Source organism: Sapajus apella, unplaced genomic scaffold (genome assembly GCF_009761245.1).
Source record: "Sapajus apella isolate SASKATOON/1434 unplaced genomic scaffold, GSC_monkey_1.0 scaffold147, whole genome shotgun sequence".
Taxonomy (NCBI): domain Eukaryota; kingdom Metazoa; phylum Chordata; class Mammalia; order Primates; family Cebidae; genus Sapajus; species Sapajus apella.
The window spans coordinates 777,605-794,279 of NW_022437087.1; the positions used below are offsets into that span (position 1 = coordinate 777,605).

At 45.2% G+C, this 16,675-nt stretch overlaps 1 protein-coding gene and 1 pseudogene across 2 annotated transcripts in view; one reads left to right on the forward strand and one right to left on the reverse strand.

Moving 5' to 3' along the window:
• LOC116541007 overlaps positions 1 to 14,810 on the forward strand; it is a 31,077-nt pseudogene extending 16,267 nt beyond the window's left edge. Inside the window, exon 3 of the transcript XR_004264692.1 lies at positions 11,124 to 14,810. The product of XR_004264692.1 is annotated as a polycomb group RING finger protein 5 pseudogene (transcript). The remainder of the gene's footprint in view (positions 1 to 11,123) is intronic.
• FSD2 (fibronectin type III and SPRY domain containing 2) overlaps positions 1 to 16,675 on the reverse strand; it is a 54,051-nt gene that overhangs the window by 6,987 nt on the left and 30,389 nt on the right. Inside the window, exons 7-11 of the mRNA XM_032264834.1 lie at positions 9,890 to 10,045; positions 7,861 to 7,995; positions 6,985 to 7,135; positions 3,757 to 3,890; positions 1,204 to 1,336 (exon numbers count right to left, since the gene is read on the reverse strand). Coding sequence (XP_032120725.1) covers positions 1,204 to 1,336; positions 3,757 to 3,890; positions 6,985 to 7,135; positions 7,861 to 7,995; positions 9,890 to 10,045 — 709 coding nt within the window. The remainder of the gene's footprint in view (positions 1 to 1,203; positions 1,337 to 3,756; positions 3,891 to 6,984; positions 7,136 to 7,860; positions 7,996 to 9,889; positions 10,046 to 16,675) is intronic.

The window sequence follows — 16,675 nt, forward strand, 5'->3', positions numbered from 1 at the left end:
TCATGCACCAGCGCAATGATGGTTTCCCCTAACTTTGGAACAGACTCACTGCATGGCCAGTTTTCCATCAGGAGTTTTGCTGTAAGGAACCACAGTGCAGGAGAAAGAGCACTGGGCTAATCGTTGGGAGACCTGGGTCCTTGTTTCTGTTCTACCACTACCCCACAGCATGACCCCTGAGAGGCAGAATAGGGTCTGGGGGCAGAGAACCTAAGGACTTATAGAACTAAATTAAATGGAAAAACCCCAACCTTCTAAGTCCAAGTCAATAACTTTGTACTTCAGCTATGGCAGGAAACATCCTCTTCATTTGCATAGAGTGTATACCGAATAAATGACTTTGTAACTTCAATTTAGCCTCTTCATCTACATAGGGTGTACACCATGTAACTAGTGGAAACCTCTAGAGGATGTTTAAACCCCAGAAAATTCTGTAAACCGGCCATCGAGCCGCTTCCTTGGCCCGCTTCCTCCTTGTGGAGTGTGCTTTCATTTTCAATAAATCTCTGCTCTTGTTACTTCATTATTTCTTTGCCTTTTTTTTTTTTTTTTTTTTGAGTCTCACTGTGTCACCGGGGCTGGAGTGCAGTGGTGCCATCTCTGCCTCCTGGGTTCCAGCTATTCTTCTGCCTTAGCCTCCCAAGTAGCTGGGATTACAGGTGCAGGTCACCATGCCAAGCTCATTTTTGTATTTTTAGTGGAGACAGGGTTTCGGCACATTGGCCAGGCTGGTCTCAAACTCCTGATCTCAGGTGATCTGCCTGCCTCGGCCTCCCAAAGTGCTGTGATTACAGGTGTGAGCCACTGCGCCCAGCCTCTTTCCTTGCTTTGTTTGTGTGTTTTGTCCAATTCTTTGTTCAGAACGCTAAGAACCTGGACACCCTCCGCTTGTAATACCTGTCCTACCCTCATGACCTCTGGCTGCTGCAGCTCTGGTAGCCTAGGACCCGGGGATCATTCCTCCCAGGAGCCCGCACTCTCCCTGGACCTTGCCCTTCCAAGGGGCTTTTCTGCCCTCACCTGCCTGACCTCTTTTGCCCATACTCCTCTGGGTCCCCTCCCCACTAGGCTCCTCCCTCCTCACTCATTTCTGGAATTCCTTTTCCCTTGAGGCTGCCTCCGTGCCATATTCAGATTTGACCTGAATAACAGTGCACATTTGGGAAGTTCACAGAATGCCCTTGTGAGCTGTTGACAAAGTACCTGGTGAAGTGGGTGTCGCTGGGTGGTGGCTCCCTGGTGGGGGTACTCCTTTCACTTCGTAGGATCGTAAGTCCGTCTTGAGAAATTGTCAGCCAGGGATGGCAGGTGTCCTTGTTTAGGCGAAAATAGCTTCCTGTGGGAGGAGGAACACACAGAAGACCCGCAGTTAATCACTTGCTTTCTCCACTGAGGGGAGGGGGTGTTGCGACCTTAGCTTCCTGTAGGACACACTTAAGCCTGGACCTGGCCTAGTAACAGCCGTCCCCTTAACAAGGATGGCAGTTAACACCAACTGGGGAGTCTTGTGTGCCTGGTATCTCCTTCGATCCTCACAACTACCCTTAGAAACAGGTGTTACCATTTCCATTTTGTAGATGAGAAAACGGCAGAGTGGTTAAGAAATCAGCTGGCAAATGATAGAACTGAAACTGACCCCCAAGCATTTCTGATTCCACAGGCTGTGTTCTTCACCTCTAGCTGTAATGCCTGTATATGGATAAGAATTTCTAACCTATTTGCCAAAGGAAAGAGGAATTGAGGGACTTCTTAATGATTCATTTGATTTGCAGTTAGCAGTGGGGGAGAAGGAAGTAGATTAGAGTCATCCCCAAATCATGATTAAAACAAAGACCATCAAAAAGTGGCACAGGATAGCTGTGTGTGCTGTTGCAAGCCTGTAGTCTCAGCCGCACTGGAGGCTGAGGTGGGATCTCTAGGCTGAGGCAGGAGGATTGCTGGAGGCCAAGAGTTCTGGGCTATACTGTGCAATGTGGACGGCGTGTCTGCCCTAAGTTCCCTGTCAATATGTTCACCTCCTGGGAGCAGGGGACCACTAAGTTACCTAAGCAGGAGTGAACTGGCTCTAGCTAGAAACAAAGCAGGTCAAAACTCTCATGCTGATTGGTAGTGGAATCATGCCTGTGAATAGCCACAGCACTCTGGCCTAGGCAATACAGCCAGCCTGTTCCTTTAAAAAAAAAAAAAAAAAAAAAAGTGGCCCTTGATCTGATAAATAATTATCTGGTTAAAAAATACCTGTTTTTAAGAACATAGTAACTCATTCTCCATTATTGTCTCTTAGTCAAGGTCTTAAGTTCCCATTCTCTCACTTCTTACTGTCTCAATCCCTAGTTCAAACATCACCATCAAGCTGTTCACAATTATTTTCACAATGTGATGCTGCTGGAAAATTCACTTGCCATATGAGCTGATATGAAGGGGAGGCATGTTCCCACCTTGCAACTAACACAACGCATGACACTTACTGCCTACTCCCTAGTCCCAAGCAAGGATCAGTTTTGAATACATACATACTTACATACATACATACATATATATATATATATATTTCTCTGATTCCCATTTATTTACATTTCTGATAAATACTCTCAAAAAATTATTTGGCTGGGTGCTGTGGCTCGTGCTTGTAATCCCAGCAGTTTGGGAGGCTGATGTGGGTGGATCCCTTGAATCCGGGAGTTCATGACCAGCCTGGCAACGTGGTGAAACCTTGTCTCTATAAAAATTTTTAAAAAATAATTAGCCAGTTGTGGTGGTGAACACCTGTAGTCCCTAAGCCTAAGGAGGCTTAGGTGGGAGGATCACTTGAGCCTGAGAGGTGGATGCTACAGTGAGCTGAGATTGCACCATTGTACTTCAGCCTGGGTGACTAAGTGAGGCCCTGTCTGAAAAAACAAAAAACAAAAATTACTTGAGAGCTGGGTGTGGTGGGGTGCACCTGTATTCCCAGCTACTTGGGAGGCTGGGGCAGGAGGATTGCTTGAGCCCAGGAGGCTGAGGCTGCAGTACACTATGATGGTGTCTCAGAATAGCCACTGCACTGCAGCCAAGGCAACTAGACTCCATCTCTGAACAAAATTATTTGAATAAACAGATTCAGAGACAACTGAGTAATCAAGAATTGGCTGTACTCTATCAATCCGTGGTGGGACAACAGATGTGTAGAATGTTTCTAGTGATGCCTCTGCTAACTTAAGATTTGGACATGAGATGTGATGGTTCCGTGGTGTGATATGGCAGGTGAGAAGGGAGAAGAAGCTGCAGTAGGGTATGTGAGCACCCACTAGGGCCAGGCAGATAGGAGGAGGCTGGTCAGCCAGATCTAAGTTGCCCTCTGAATGGAGAGATGCTTGGGTTGACAGTAGGAACGGGAAGGTGAGCCACGACCTATGGCGTTTTCTGGGAATTTCATAAAGACCCCATCCCACACATAATGTGTGAGATATAATATGACATGTTTGGGCTACTCAGGTCTGGTATGACCAGCCTCTGGTTCAGCAGAGGGACATTGAGAAAAGCCTTGAGTTCTAATGTTTGCTCAGCTACCAAATTACTATGTGACTTGGGCCTTCAGTCTCTTCATCTGTCAAATGGGACCACAAGGTTATCATCCCTGAACTCCTTCTGGCCTGACTTGCCATGTGTCTATATCTGTGCGTATTCATCAGCTTCCCAGCGAAGTCACAGCAGCACTGGGTCTGCCACAGAGTGGCCACTTTGGGTCTCAGAGACTGCGTGACCTGGGGCACAGACCTATGGTGTGGACTGTAGCGGGCTTGCTCCTCACGCTGGGGCCCCCCATGTTGAGGGCTCGCACATAGATAATGTAGCTCTGTCCCGGCTGCAGCTGCACCAGAGATTCACAGGTTGGGATGCCCACAACAGACCTGTACAAGGAAGCAGAGCTGCAGTCAGAATGGGGCCAGGGCACCCGGGCCCAAGCACCAAGCATCCCTTTCAAAGCTGGGAGGTGTAACTCACTCTTACACCCCTGTCCTCTGACTCACAGCAGCACAGCCAGGAGTGTTGACTCCCCCTCCATATTCCCTCCCACAGACTCTGGTCTGCTTTTCTCACTTCGTTGCTACTTCTTGTGTTGTGGCTGTCTCCCCTCCAAGCCCCTCATTCTGGTTTCCCAGGCACCCAGCACCACAGTTCGCATATGGCTAACACTGCATCATGGAGCATGCATGCAGAAGAATCCAGTGTGTCTCCATCCGTCTGTTCGGGTCATAACGTCTCTGAGATCAGGGCTGAGTGCCACTGTTCTTAGTACAGTACTGGGCCCACAGGGCCTTCAGTTCAGCCGGATGCGGTGGCTCACACCTGTTATTCCAGCACTTTGGGAGGCAGAGGTGGGAGGTCACTTGAGGTCAGGAGTTTGAGACCAGCCTAGCCTACATGGTGAAACTCTGTATCTACTGAAAATACAAAAATTAGCTGAGTGTAGTAGCAGGTGCCTGTAATCCCAGCTACTCAGGAGGCTGAGGCAGGAGAATCGCTTGACCCTGGGATGTGGAGGTTGCAGTGAGCCAAGATCATACCACTGCACTCCAGCCTGGGTGGCAGAGCCAGACTTCTCAAAAAAAAAAAAAAAAAAATGCTGGGCATGGTGGCTCATGCCTGTAATTCCAGTACTTTGGGAAGCTGAGGCAGGTGGATTACCTCAGGTAGGAGTTCGAGACCAGCCTGGGCAACATGGCAAAACCCTGTCTCTACTAAAAATACAAAAATAGCCAGGCACGGTGGTGGGTGCCTGTAATCCCAGCTACTTGGGAGGCTGAGGCAGGAGAATTGCCTGAACCTGGGAGTCAGAGGTTGCAGTGAGCCAAGGTCATCACGTCGCTACACTCCAGCCTGGACAACAGAGCAAGACCCTTTCAAAAAAAAAAAAAAAAAAAAAAGGCCCTTGATTCATGTTCATAAACAAACAATTCTGACTAGAGCTGAAAGGGTTAACTATATTAACCCCCTGAGAACAGCTGCCTATTGGAAATAATCCAATTTATTTAAATTGTACTATACAGAACTACAAGCCCATAATTCCCACTGTCTATATTGCTGCGGTTGCCAACCCCATTTCAGTCCAGTGGGCAAGAGAAATCTTTAGGATGATGCCCATTTACCAATACAACACCCTCACCCAGATGAGGCCAGGCTGTCCAGGTTATCTTCAGGCTGCAGCTCTGGGCCAGAGAGGCACTTTTACTTATGCAATCAATAAATATTAACTAAACTCCTTAGATTCCAGGCACTGTATGCCGTGGCCCTGGCAAAACCCAAACGTATTTCCTGCCCTCATAGGGCTTATAGTTTAGATGGGAAGAGAGGTATTCCTCAGGCAATCACTGGAAGGAATGTAAGATGGTAACCATGACAAAGTGACAGTGTGCTATAATGTATAGTGGCGGGGGAGGGATGGCTTTTGAGCTGAGCTCTGAAGAATGCTGAAGAGGTAACTAGATGAAAAAGGGACAAAGGGGTCTCCTACACAAGAGAAGCATGTGCCAAGGCCACACTTGTGGCAGGAAGGAGCACAAAAAGTAGGAGGAACTGAAACGTGACCAGTGTGGCGGGAGCTTGAGAGGGAGGAGAGCTGGTACAGGAGGAGCTGGAGAGGCAGGAAGGGGCCAGAGCCTGTGAAGGACCTTTGCCTTTTCTTCAGCAGTGGGCCCCCATGATTGGATTTGTATTGGAAGAATATGCACCACCTCTCAGGTTACTGACCAGCCCTCTGATGACCTCATCATTGTGAGTTGGTCCCAGGTGTCAAGTGCTCCTAAAGCATCAACATAAATTGCAAAGGAAACCTGAACCGTTAGGATGGCCAGAACCGCTGAACACCCTGAGTATCTCCAGAGTGGATTACCAAGATCAGCCTCCATGTGGCTGTGGACACGCAGATTCCACCTAGAACAGTTGGATGGGTGGCATATGGCCACATTTCAAGCCTGACATTTAGCACAGAAGAATCTGCTTCCCTAACAGTTGACGCCAGCCCTTGTTCATTTCTCCAGCTCTAGGTCAGTGCACCCCTGTGCTCCGTAGCAGGGGAGCCCCTGGTCCTGGTGGCTGGTGCTGGCCTACCTGGCTGGTTCACCCCTTTTCACAAACTTCTGTAAACCAGAGGTAAATCCATGCTTCCTCCATCGTAGGCTGCTGTAAACTCATAGGTTCTTTGAGCTCTTGTGGTCACTGAGCCCAACCCTTATCAATTTGTGAACCCCTCCAGCTCTCTGAGAATGAGGGGTGAGCATGAGCTTCCAGACAGTCTTCTATGGTAGGTGAAACGTTCTTTGTACATTGAGCTCCAGTCTCTTGTTTTCACCTTATGGCTTTTACTCTCTCCTCTCTGAATTCCAGCTAGGTGGGTCTTTTAGTTCCTCCAGCAGATGAAGCTCACTGCTGCCCAGGGCTTGTGTCCATACAGCCCCCTCACCCCGGAGCACCCCTGCATTCGCTGTTTTTTGGGGCTCAGTCTTTCCCGTCTGTTCAGGTCTCAGTTTAAACATGTTCTTTATCCAAAGCGGATCCTCACCTCCAGCACCATTCTCTGTTTTATTACACTTCTTTTTCCTTCCTAGCACTGCATATTTTACACATTGGTTAGTTTTCTTGCCTTTTGTCTATTTCCCCACCAGGCTGTCAGCCCCATTAGGGCAGGACGTTTGTCCATCTAGTTTCCAGTGCCTTGCCCAGGACCTGGCACCACCCAGGCACTCAATGCTTGTTGAATGAATAAATGGGAAACCTTGCTTGAGCTAAAAAACAACAAAACCTGAGGTTCAGCCAACTTATTCATACATCATTTACCTGGAGTAACAGCATTCCAGCTGCTTCTCGTGAAGACTAAGCAAGCAAAAATTGAGATTCCTTGTATCAAAATGCCAACCTTCTCTCCAGACTACATATACTTCCTAAGCCACGTCATTGTGTCAGGTGTCAGGGCTCTCATGCCCCACAAATGCCCTTATGACTCACTCAGTTACGCCTGAGGCTTCTGGACTTTCAGCCTGGGTCAGCTCCACAGTGTATGAGTCCACAGGATTCAGGTTCCCAGACTCCCAGCAAATGAGCACAGCCTCTTCACAGCTCCTTATCTCTTTGGTTTTTATAATGGGGGGAGAAGGCGCTAAATGTGGGAGAAAGGGAGAGATGAACCACTGCTGTGTTCATTTCCAGCCATTTGGTTCAGAGCCAAGGACAAACATCACAGCCACCTTCTTCCTCCCACAAAAGAAATTAAGTGCGATAAGCAAACCAGGAAATCCCTTCCAGATGTTTCTGGAGTAGAAGATGGTTGCAAGGTTCAAATGTCAGTGTGACCGAGAATAGGAGTTTTTTATATTTTGAGACCAACCATCAGAAAAGGTCACTGTCGGTTGGGCATGGTGGCTCACACCTGTAATCCCAGCACTTTGGGAGGCCAAGGCAGGTGGACCACTTGAGGTCAGGAATTCGAGACTAGCCTGGCCAACATGGTGAAACACCGTCTCTACTTAAAAAAAATATATATATATATATCAGCCAGGTGTGGTGACAGATGCCTGTAATCCCAGCTACTTGGGAGGCTGAGGCAGGAGAATCACTTGAACCTGGGAGGCAGAGGTTGCAGTGAGCTGAGATCACACCACTGCACTCCAGCCTAGGTAGAACTCCGTCTCTTAAAAAAAGGGAAAAGAAAATGTCGCTGTCAAACTAGGCATGTAGATTTGGTGTATTAAATAAAAGAAAAAAATATACACAGCTCTTCCCACCCTTCCAAATGAAATCAAGCAGGCTGCCATGTGTAGAAACCCATGACTCCTGTGTCCCCTAGAATGAAAGCCCTGCTATAGGCAATGAGTAGCCCATTACCTGTCACATACACTGCACGCTCGCTGGAGGGGCTCGGGCCAGCCCTGTTGTGAGCTGTGACCCAAAATTCATACTGGGTATTTGGCACAAGGTCTGTCACTGAGCAGTACGTTTCTTTGATGGTCACTGTAAACTCTGAGGGAACAAAAGAGATAATAATTCAACCCTGAAAACTGGCCAAGTGGCCTCAAGTTCATTATGCCAAATCGCACTGCAGTAGATTACAAACCTAGCTGTAAATTCCTCCCATCCCGGTATGCACTCCCTCTGCAGCATGACTTGGCTGCTCCTTGCATTCAGAGCTTTCTTCCTTCTCTCTGCCCCTTGAAACCGGGCTTAGCTATGTGACTAGCTTTGGTCAATCGGCCAATGGCAAACGATGCAAACAGAGGTATGGGAAGTGCTGGTGCACAGGGGCTTGCCCTCTTGCTGCTGGGGATGCTTCCGCTACCATGTCAGCAAGGCCAAGCCAGCCTCCTGGAGGATGTGAGACCACAGGGAGAGACACCCCAGCCGCCCAAGTCCTGGCCATCCTACCTGAGGCAACAGTAAATGAGGCCATCCTAGACCAACCACCTCTACCCAAGGTAGGGGTGGTTCTGTTGTGAACCACCTTGAGTAGGGGTGGTCTTCTATTTCTGTGCATTGGTTTGGTCATTGCACAGAATTATAAGAAATAATAAATGTTATTTTAAGCCACTAAGTTGTAGGGGGTGCGGAGGAGGATTGGTTTTGCAGCAAAAACTGACACAACTCCAGACTTCCCCAGAATCTTGAAAGGCAGTGATAGATAACTCCTTAATTTACCTTCAGATGTCAGTTCCTTTATAGCAAAATGGTCAGTTTAAAAGATCTGATAGATTGCCATAACACAGCCCGAGTGCAATGGCTTCTGTGTATCTGCAGGGGATGCTGGCAGGGTTGATTTGTGGCAAAAGCTGGGATTAATGAAGTCTGACTTGCTAGTCCCCAGCCTCCCTTTTCAAAGCGCCTCACCTCACTCCATGTCCTCTTTAGTCCTTATGCTGACCACCCTCACCCTCCCTCATCATCGCTTAAATTTACTCTTACTTTTCCCAAGAATTCCCCTTCTTTCCTGGGCAGAAACACCATCCTCAGCTTCTGGAACTCAGCCCTCCATCTGCATGGTTGGGTACAATGAGTGGAACTTGGGGCAGGATGCCTACCCACCTGATTCACACGCTCATTCTGCCGTAACTCACTATGTCCTCATGGACTGCTCCTTTCCCTCTGAGTCTCAGTTTCCTCATCCATAAAATGGAGATCTGTAAGTGTCTTTCCAGCAATCCCATTCTGACCCCACATGCACAGGACAGGTGCTGTCAGGCTGGCCCTGATCCCTTGAAATCTTCAGATACTCAGCTGGGGCTCTTCTGCTGTCTGACCCTCCCTCCTTAAAAGAGAACAGCTTATTGATTAGGGTGTGGCCCTACCCCAGCTGTAACCTCACACCAGCCAGTCCCATTTCCAGGGAAAAGGATGTTGGCCAAGAGCTGCTCACAGCGGAGGCTGGGGGCCATCCCAGGAGCTGGTCATCACACCTGGGAATGTGGAGCTGGTCAGCAGGAGCCCTTCCAGGTGACATCATGGGGTCTGCAGACAAATCCTCCAGTTTCTCCTGCAGCACAAGGCTGCTGTGAGAGGAGCCATCCTGACCCTCAGCTGCCAGGACAAGTTAGAATCCAGCCAGCCCAGCGGGGCCTCCTTGACAAGGGGTGTCCCTGGCCCCTCCTGCACACGGTGTAGCCAGAGACTGGTCTCAGGGACAACTCTGACTCAATGGCTGTAGGTACACTCCAGCCCCCTTTGCCTGGCCTCGCTGTCCTCCCGTCAGGGCCCAGGATGCCTTGCTAGCCCTTTCTGCCTGCCTACCTGCCTGCATCCCATCCTTGGCATGTATAGACCAACCCTGTCTCCACCGTCCCAACTGCCAGGAAGACAGGGCCCAGGCCCCTGTGGGGCCTGAACCGTTCCCATGAGCATGAGCATGTTCCTGGCAGAGCCTCACCTGCTTGGTCCTTCCCAGGTGAGCTGTCCTGCACTGGCCGGTAGAACAGCTGATAGCTCTCCACGGTGTCATCGGAGTATAAGCTCCAGCACACTCGGACTGAGGAACCTGTGGCTGAGTTAGGGGCTTGCGGGTTTATGACTGGAGCAGAAGGAGCTAGGAAAAGAAAAGAAAAAAAATAAAAGCCTCTAATAGAGGTGTGAGGTGACAGTGGCCCCTTTCCCATGACCATTGATCCCCCCCAATGAATCCACACCCTTTGAGAATGAAAGAGGAAGCCCAGAGTTGACAAGGATGGGAACACAGAGCCTCTCAACCATGAGTCTGCAAAATACAACCAGTATATCTATTCTTGCTTTGACAAGTGCAGATGAGCTTAGAGAGCAGGGGTAGGTGATGGGGATTCAGCCCGGGGAATAGATTGTGAATCCTGCTCCAGGTTGTGGGCCCTCTGGCCCTTCCATGGCACCTAAAGAGGCAGGACAACCAGATCACAGCGCTGCTGCCTCAGCAGAGAGAAAGAAGCCTTCAACAAGGAGGATCTGCTTTTATTAATGGTGCGGAGAAGAGGCATTCAGGAACCATCTCCCACATTATAGTGAGAGAAGATTGGGGTGGCCCAGTTGTGCTTTTCAAAACCAACTTCTTTATAGTTCATCTACTAAGTTAATTCTTTTCTTCTCTGTAGGGTGAGTACTTCTGTCTCTCCCAACCCCATACAATCTCACACACACAACCAAGAATAAGAACAAGTGATATTTTTCCTCTAAAATTCTTCTTTTTCCTCTCTCTTTGAGACAAAGCCTCACTCTGTTTCCCAGGCTGGAGTGCACTGGCATGATCTTGGCTCACTGCAGCCTCCATATCCTGGATTCAAGCGATTCTTATATCTCAGCCTCCAAAGTAGCTGGAACTACAGTCGCATGCCACCATACCCAGCTAATTTTTGTATTTTTAGTAGAGACAGGGTTTCGCCATGTTGGCCAGGCTGGTCTCGAACTCCAGACCTCAAGTGATCTGCCTGCCTCTGCCTCCCAAAGTGCTGGGATTACAGGTGTGAGCCACTGTGCCTGGCCCTTTCCTCCCTAATTCTTCTCCCATGGCAGCACCTCCCTCCATCCCAGGCTTTTAATATCCTTAGTTTCAAAAGTTGAAATTGATCAACCCATACAAAAGCCCAGCTGAGATTAAAGGAGTTGACTTAGCTTTGGCTTATCCTTTGCTTTCTGGTCAGGGGCTGAAAGATCCTAACGTGACAGGGGTGAGGAGGAAGACAAAGAACGTATATTCCCAATGACAAAGTCCAGAGTGCATAACAGATGCCCTGCTAGACACTGTCAAATACAGCTTCACCTGGAGATGCAGCGTAAGAAGTTGGATGGTTCTGGGAGATTTTAACCCCTCAGGAAGCACTAGATGCAAGCAGGAAGGGATGGTTTATGTGAGACCTGGACACAGGAAGGTGAAGAAAAATGTCACTGCTTCTTGAGCACAGATTTGGGCAATAGGGCCTTTCCTTCCCAGTGACTAAGCCTGATCATTTGGGCAGCACCATTCCTAGATGATGAAAAGAACCATCCAGTGGACCTCATAGCACAGTGAGGTTTCTCCTTGACCCAGCGATTTTAAGAATGTTTGCCAAGATCTATGATTAAAGATTTGCGGTGGGGACCGGCCGGGCTGTGGCGGGTCCTGTTTCTCTTTCACTTTACTTCACTCTGAGGCCAGCGCGCTGGCGGGTGAGGAGTGGCGGTGGTGGTGGCTGCTGGACGTGGGAAAGCACAACCACCAAAAGGAGTGCTGATCAACGATCTCATGATAAATCTGGATGCTAGTTCTCATGCCTCAGGACGTCCTACTGGGAATGCCACGCCAGCTCCTGGGATCAGACTTTCATCTACTTAGGACTTCTCTTTGCCTGAACTACTAAAGCCAGTCCTAGCTAGCCACGAATGGCTACCCAAAGCAAACACTTGGTGAAAGATTTTAATCTTTTCATTACCTGCTATATCTGTAAAGGGTATCTGATCAAGCCAACAACAATGACGGAATGCCTCCATACAGTCTGTAAGACTTGTGTTGTTCAGCACTTTGAAGATAGCAATGATTGCCCAAGGTGTGGCAACCAAGCTCATGAGACAAAGCCATTAGAAATGTTGAGATTGGACAGTACATTAGAGGAAATTATGTTTAAGCTGGTCCCTGGACTACAAGAACAGGACTTGAGTGTGAATCTGAATTTTGGAAGAAAAGCCTCAAGAAAATGGACAAGATGTTACTTCAAAAGTTGATAAACCGAAAGTAGATGAAGAAGGCAATGAAAATCAAGATTATCATAGAAGTGACCCACAAATTGCTATCTGTCTAGATTGTTTATGAAATAATGGACTGTTGGGGGACAGTGTAGTAAAGGGTTCAATGAAGAAATTCATTCGATGTTCTACACGTGTAACTGTTGAAACTATTACAAAATTTCTAAGTTTAAAACTAAAACTTCCAAGTTCTTATGAGTTGGTTGTGCTGTGCAATGGTGAAATTATGGGGAAGGATCATAATTGGAATTCATCTACATGACAAGATGGTGACTAAGAGACGAAAACTTTCGGTGCTTGAACTGCTCAGCTTCGCAAGTCTGCTCTCAGGAGGGCCCTTTGTATCAGTCATACCCTGTGGTAGTGCAGTATCGACCAAGAATTGATTCCAGTTAGACGAAGGGGCCCAGACCTCACTGAGATGAATCCTGCACTATTTGTTTACTGGTCAACAGATTACACAGTTAACGGTGTGTCAACTAGAGAACACAACCAGATTTTCAGCATGCAAATAAGGCCATTGTCTATCTCTAAATTGTCAATTGCATTCATGTTGTTTCTATTAAGAGCAAACCAAGTGCCATTCTGCTACTGAACCATCCACGTAAGGTATCTGCGTTGTCTCAAAGTGTGCAAGTCATGGTTAAAACCTGTTAGGTGTGCTGTCATAATTAAACCTTCTGAATATTTTGCTTGCCTGTTCCAAGATCGTTCTAATGTTTAATTACACTAGTAAAATGGCTCAATTTTTGTGATGTTGCAGATTTCACAAACTTACTATTTTATTCTTGTTTAAATAGCGTGCTGTACAAGAAACTAATAATTATATCTTGAAATTATTTCGTATGGAAATATATTTAGAAAAGTGGTTTTTGAGCCACTGTCTTGTTCTTGGTATAAGCTTTTCATGTGAAAAAAAGTTCATTCTTGAGTGTGCAAGTCCTTTTGCGAAGAATTCCAATTATTCTGTAACATTAGACCCCAACATAATTGTAGACATTCTAAGCATCTGCCTGTGTAGTCTACCAGTTGCACAAGGAAGGCACGTTAGCCCTCCAGATTGAAAATGTATGTGACCTCTTGAACTGAAGTTAGATTCCCAACCATTCAAAATGTTGGCAGCTGATCACATTTACTTCCGATAAAATTAATGTGTAAGTAAGGTTAATTTTCTTTCAGGATGCCTTGTGACAAGCAGGTGCTGCTTCATGAAATGTCATTGTATAGCCCATTTCATGTATCATTACACTGTTGCTGTTGTTTAACAAGTGCATTATTTCTCTTTTTAAATTGGCCTTATGTATATGTCGTTGTGGCATGCAGAGGGTTATGATGAGTTTAAATATTAGGATTTTTAGAGCACATAACATCAGATATTTTATGGATTTCAAAAGTCTCAAAACAGTTGTAGATTAAAACTGTTAGTTACTGTTCACATTTCCAAACTATATGCATAAAATAGAATAAATGCAGTATAGAAGATAACTATGCTAACCAAAATTAATTGGTTAAGGGTATTTTATTTTAAATCCTGTAGTAATCAGGGAAATGGGATTATTGTTTTTTATATGAGTTCATTAAGATTAGAAATACAAGATGTCTTGTATTTTGCAGTTTTGTTAAGTCTTCCATTCATTTTAGGATTAGTCTGTAAGTCAAAGAAGGTCTTGTTACCTTAAGTTATACGAAAACTGTTATTTTAAACCTTTTAAAATTTACAGTTTTCAAAAAACTTATTTGGAGATTGCTTTGAAACAAGCTAAACTTTGAAACTTATAAAAAAATCTTGAAAGTTAGGAAAAATATTTGTTTTAGAAATATGACATGAGCACAATCTGTGTGTTACACACATTTAGTTTTTATACTGTATATGTGGTAAATGTGCCACATTCTCCAGTAAAATGTATCAGAAATCAATGCCCTCTGAATTTCAAAATGATTCTTAGAAATAAGATATCGTACAACCATAGCAAACATATAAAATACAGCTAAATCTTAATACATATCACTATGTTTGAGTCAAAAAGTCTATTAAATTTTTCTGTTGTTCTAAATTTGGTGAAAAAGGTTATGGCAATACTTTCTTAACTTTGTTTTGTTAGATTGTTTTTATACTTGGAATGGCTCACAAGCAGAATTTAAAAGGCAGATTTTCGTTAACTATAAATGACTGAAAAAACTGAATTTACTATCTAGCTACAGAAATTATTTTTCTGTGCTGTGAAAGCCAGGTCTCAAACATCCCTAAGAACTTTGAAAAATTATTATAAATTTGTCACATCTAAGTCAGTGATTGAAATAGTGTTTTGCAAATAGAAGTTAATTTTAAGTAACTCAAAATGAATTAAGAGTATATTTTAAAAATCGCTAGTGAGACTTTGATGTTTTGACCTCCTGCCCCAGCCAAAACTTAATGGCCATAAATGAATTTTATCTACAAAATCCCTTTAAATTTGATCGGTTGCCTTGTCATATGTAATTTCACTATTTTCCAAGGAAATATATAGGAAGCAATTATGAAACTGAGAATAGTTTTATATAGAATTCCTCTATTTACTGATAATACATTAACATATTTATTGAAATGCAGTGGAATATGTACCAAAACATGTGAAAAGCTTACATAAAGAAGGGCATCAATTGTCATTTGGAGAAAGGTACACATTTTTCTGATGGTCCTAAGTGATATGGTATTACTACTAGAATCACAGATTTCTTCAACTGACTTCTTTTGGTATATTCACCTGCAGCTTTCTACAGATAGGACCTGCTTTCATGTCTAGTAATACCCTGTATCCCCCGTTAATTATCCCTTAAGTCAGGTTGTAGAATTTGCGAGAAACTAGGTATAGAAAAAATATACAGGCAACTTTTGTGGTTAGCTTTATAAATTTGGCGTGCTTATAAAGTGAATTATTTGTATAAACTATAGGAATAATCATCTGAATCTGTAAAATCAGAGAATAAAACTAAAAGTTTTCTTTTTTTAATTTTTTTTTTTTTTGAGACGGAGTTTCGCTCTTGTTACCCAGGCTGGAGTGCAATGGCGTGATCTCAGCTCACCGCAACCTCCGCCTCCTGGGTTCAGGCAATTCTCCTGCCTCAGCCTCCTGAGTAGCTGGGATTACAGGCACGTGCCACCATGCCCAGCTGATTTTTTGTATTTTTAGTAGAGACGGGGTTTCACCATGTTGACCAGGATGGTCTCGATCTCTTGACCTTGTGATCCACCCGCCTCGGCCTCCCAAAGTGCTGGGATTACAGGCTTGAGCCACCGCTCCCGGCTAAAAGTTTTCTTTAATCTGTTGTTTCTTAAGCAATAAACTGAAAGACCTTTACTTCAAAAAAAAAAAAAAGAAGATTTGCATTACAGTATGGTTTATAATAGTAAAAACAATTAGAAACACCCCAGTATCCAACAATTAAGGATTAAATAAACAAATGAAGGTATGTAGCCACTAAAGTGATGTTGTAGGAGAATTTATCAGGGTGAGAAAATATCTATCAAAATTGTTTTGCTAAAAAAAAGCAGATTACAAAACAGAATGACTCGATTTTTATAACAAAAATACTATGCAAGGAACAACCTAAAATGCTATACAAAACATTGTTTACAATTATATTGTTCAGTGTTGGTGAGAGAGGGAGAGTAAGCAGTTGGAAAAAGAGAAATTACAGACTATTCTTATAAATAACTAATTACAATAATATTTTATTTATTTCTTTTCTTTTTCTTTTTTTTTTTTTGAAATGGAGTCTTGCTCTGTCACCCAGGCTGGAGTGCAGTGGCATGATCTTGGCTCACTACAACCTCCACCTGCCAGGTTCAAGTGATTCTCCTGCCTCAGCCTCTTGAGTAGCTGGGATTACAGGCGCGCACCACCACACCCAGCTAATTTTTTGTATTTTTAATAGAGATGAGGTTTCACCATGTTGGTCAGGCTGATCTTGAACTCCTGACCTTGTGATCTGCCTGCCTTGGCCTCCCAAAGTTCTGGGATTACAGGTGTGAGCCATTGCACCTGGCTTATTTCTTTTCTTTTCTTTTTTTTTTTTTTTGAGACAGGTTATCACTCTGTCACCCAGGCTGGAGTGCAGTGGGGTAATCATAGCTCACTGCAGCCTCAAACTCTTGGGCTCAAGCAATTCTCCCACCTCAGTCTCCCTTGGGATCAAGTAATCCTTCCACCTCAGTCTCCCAAGTAGTTGGGGCTACAGGTGCACATTGCCACACCAGTGTGTACCTGTAGATTTTTTTTTTTTTTTTTTTGAGACGGAGTTTCACTCTTGTTACCCAGGCTGGAGTGCAATGGCGCGATCTCGGCTCACCGCAACCTCCGCCTCCTGGGTTCAGGCAATTCTCCTGCCTCAGCCTCCTGAGTAGCTGGGATTACAGGCACGCACCACCATGCCCAGCTAATTTTTTGTATTTTTAGTAGAGACGGGGTTTCACCATGTTGACCAGGATGGTCTC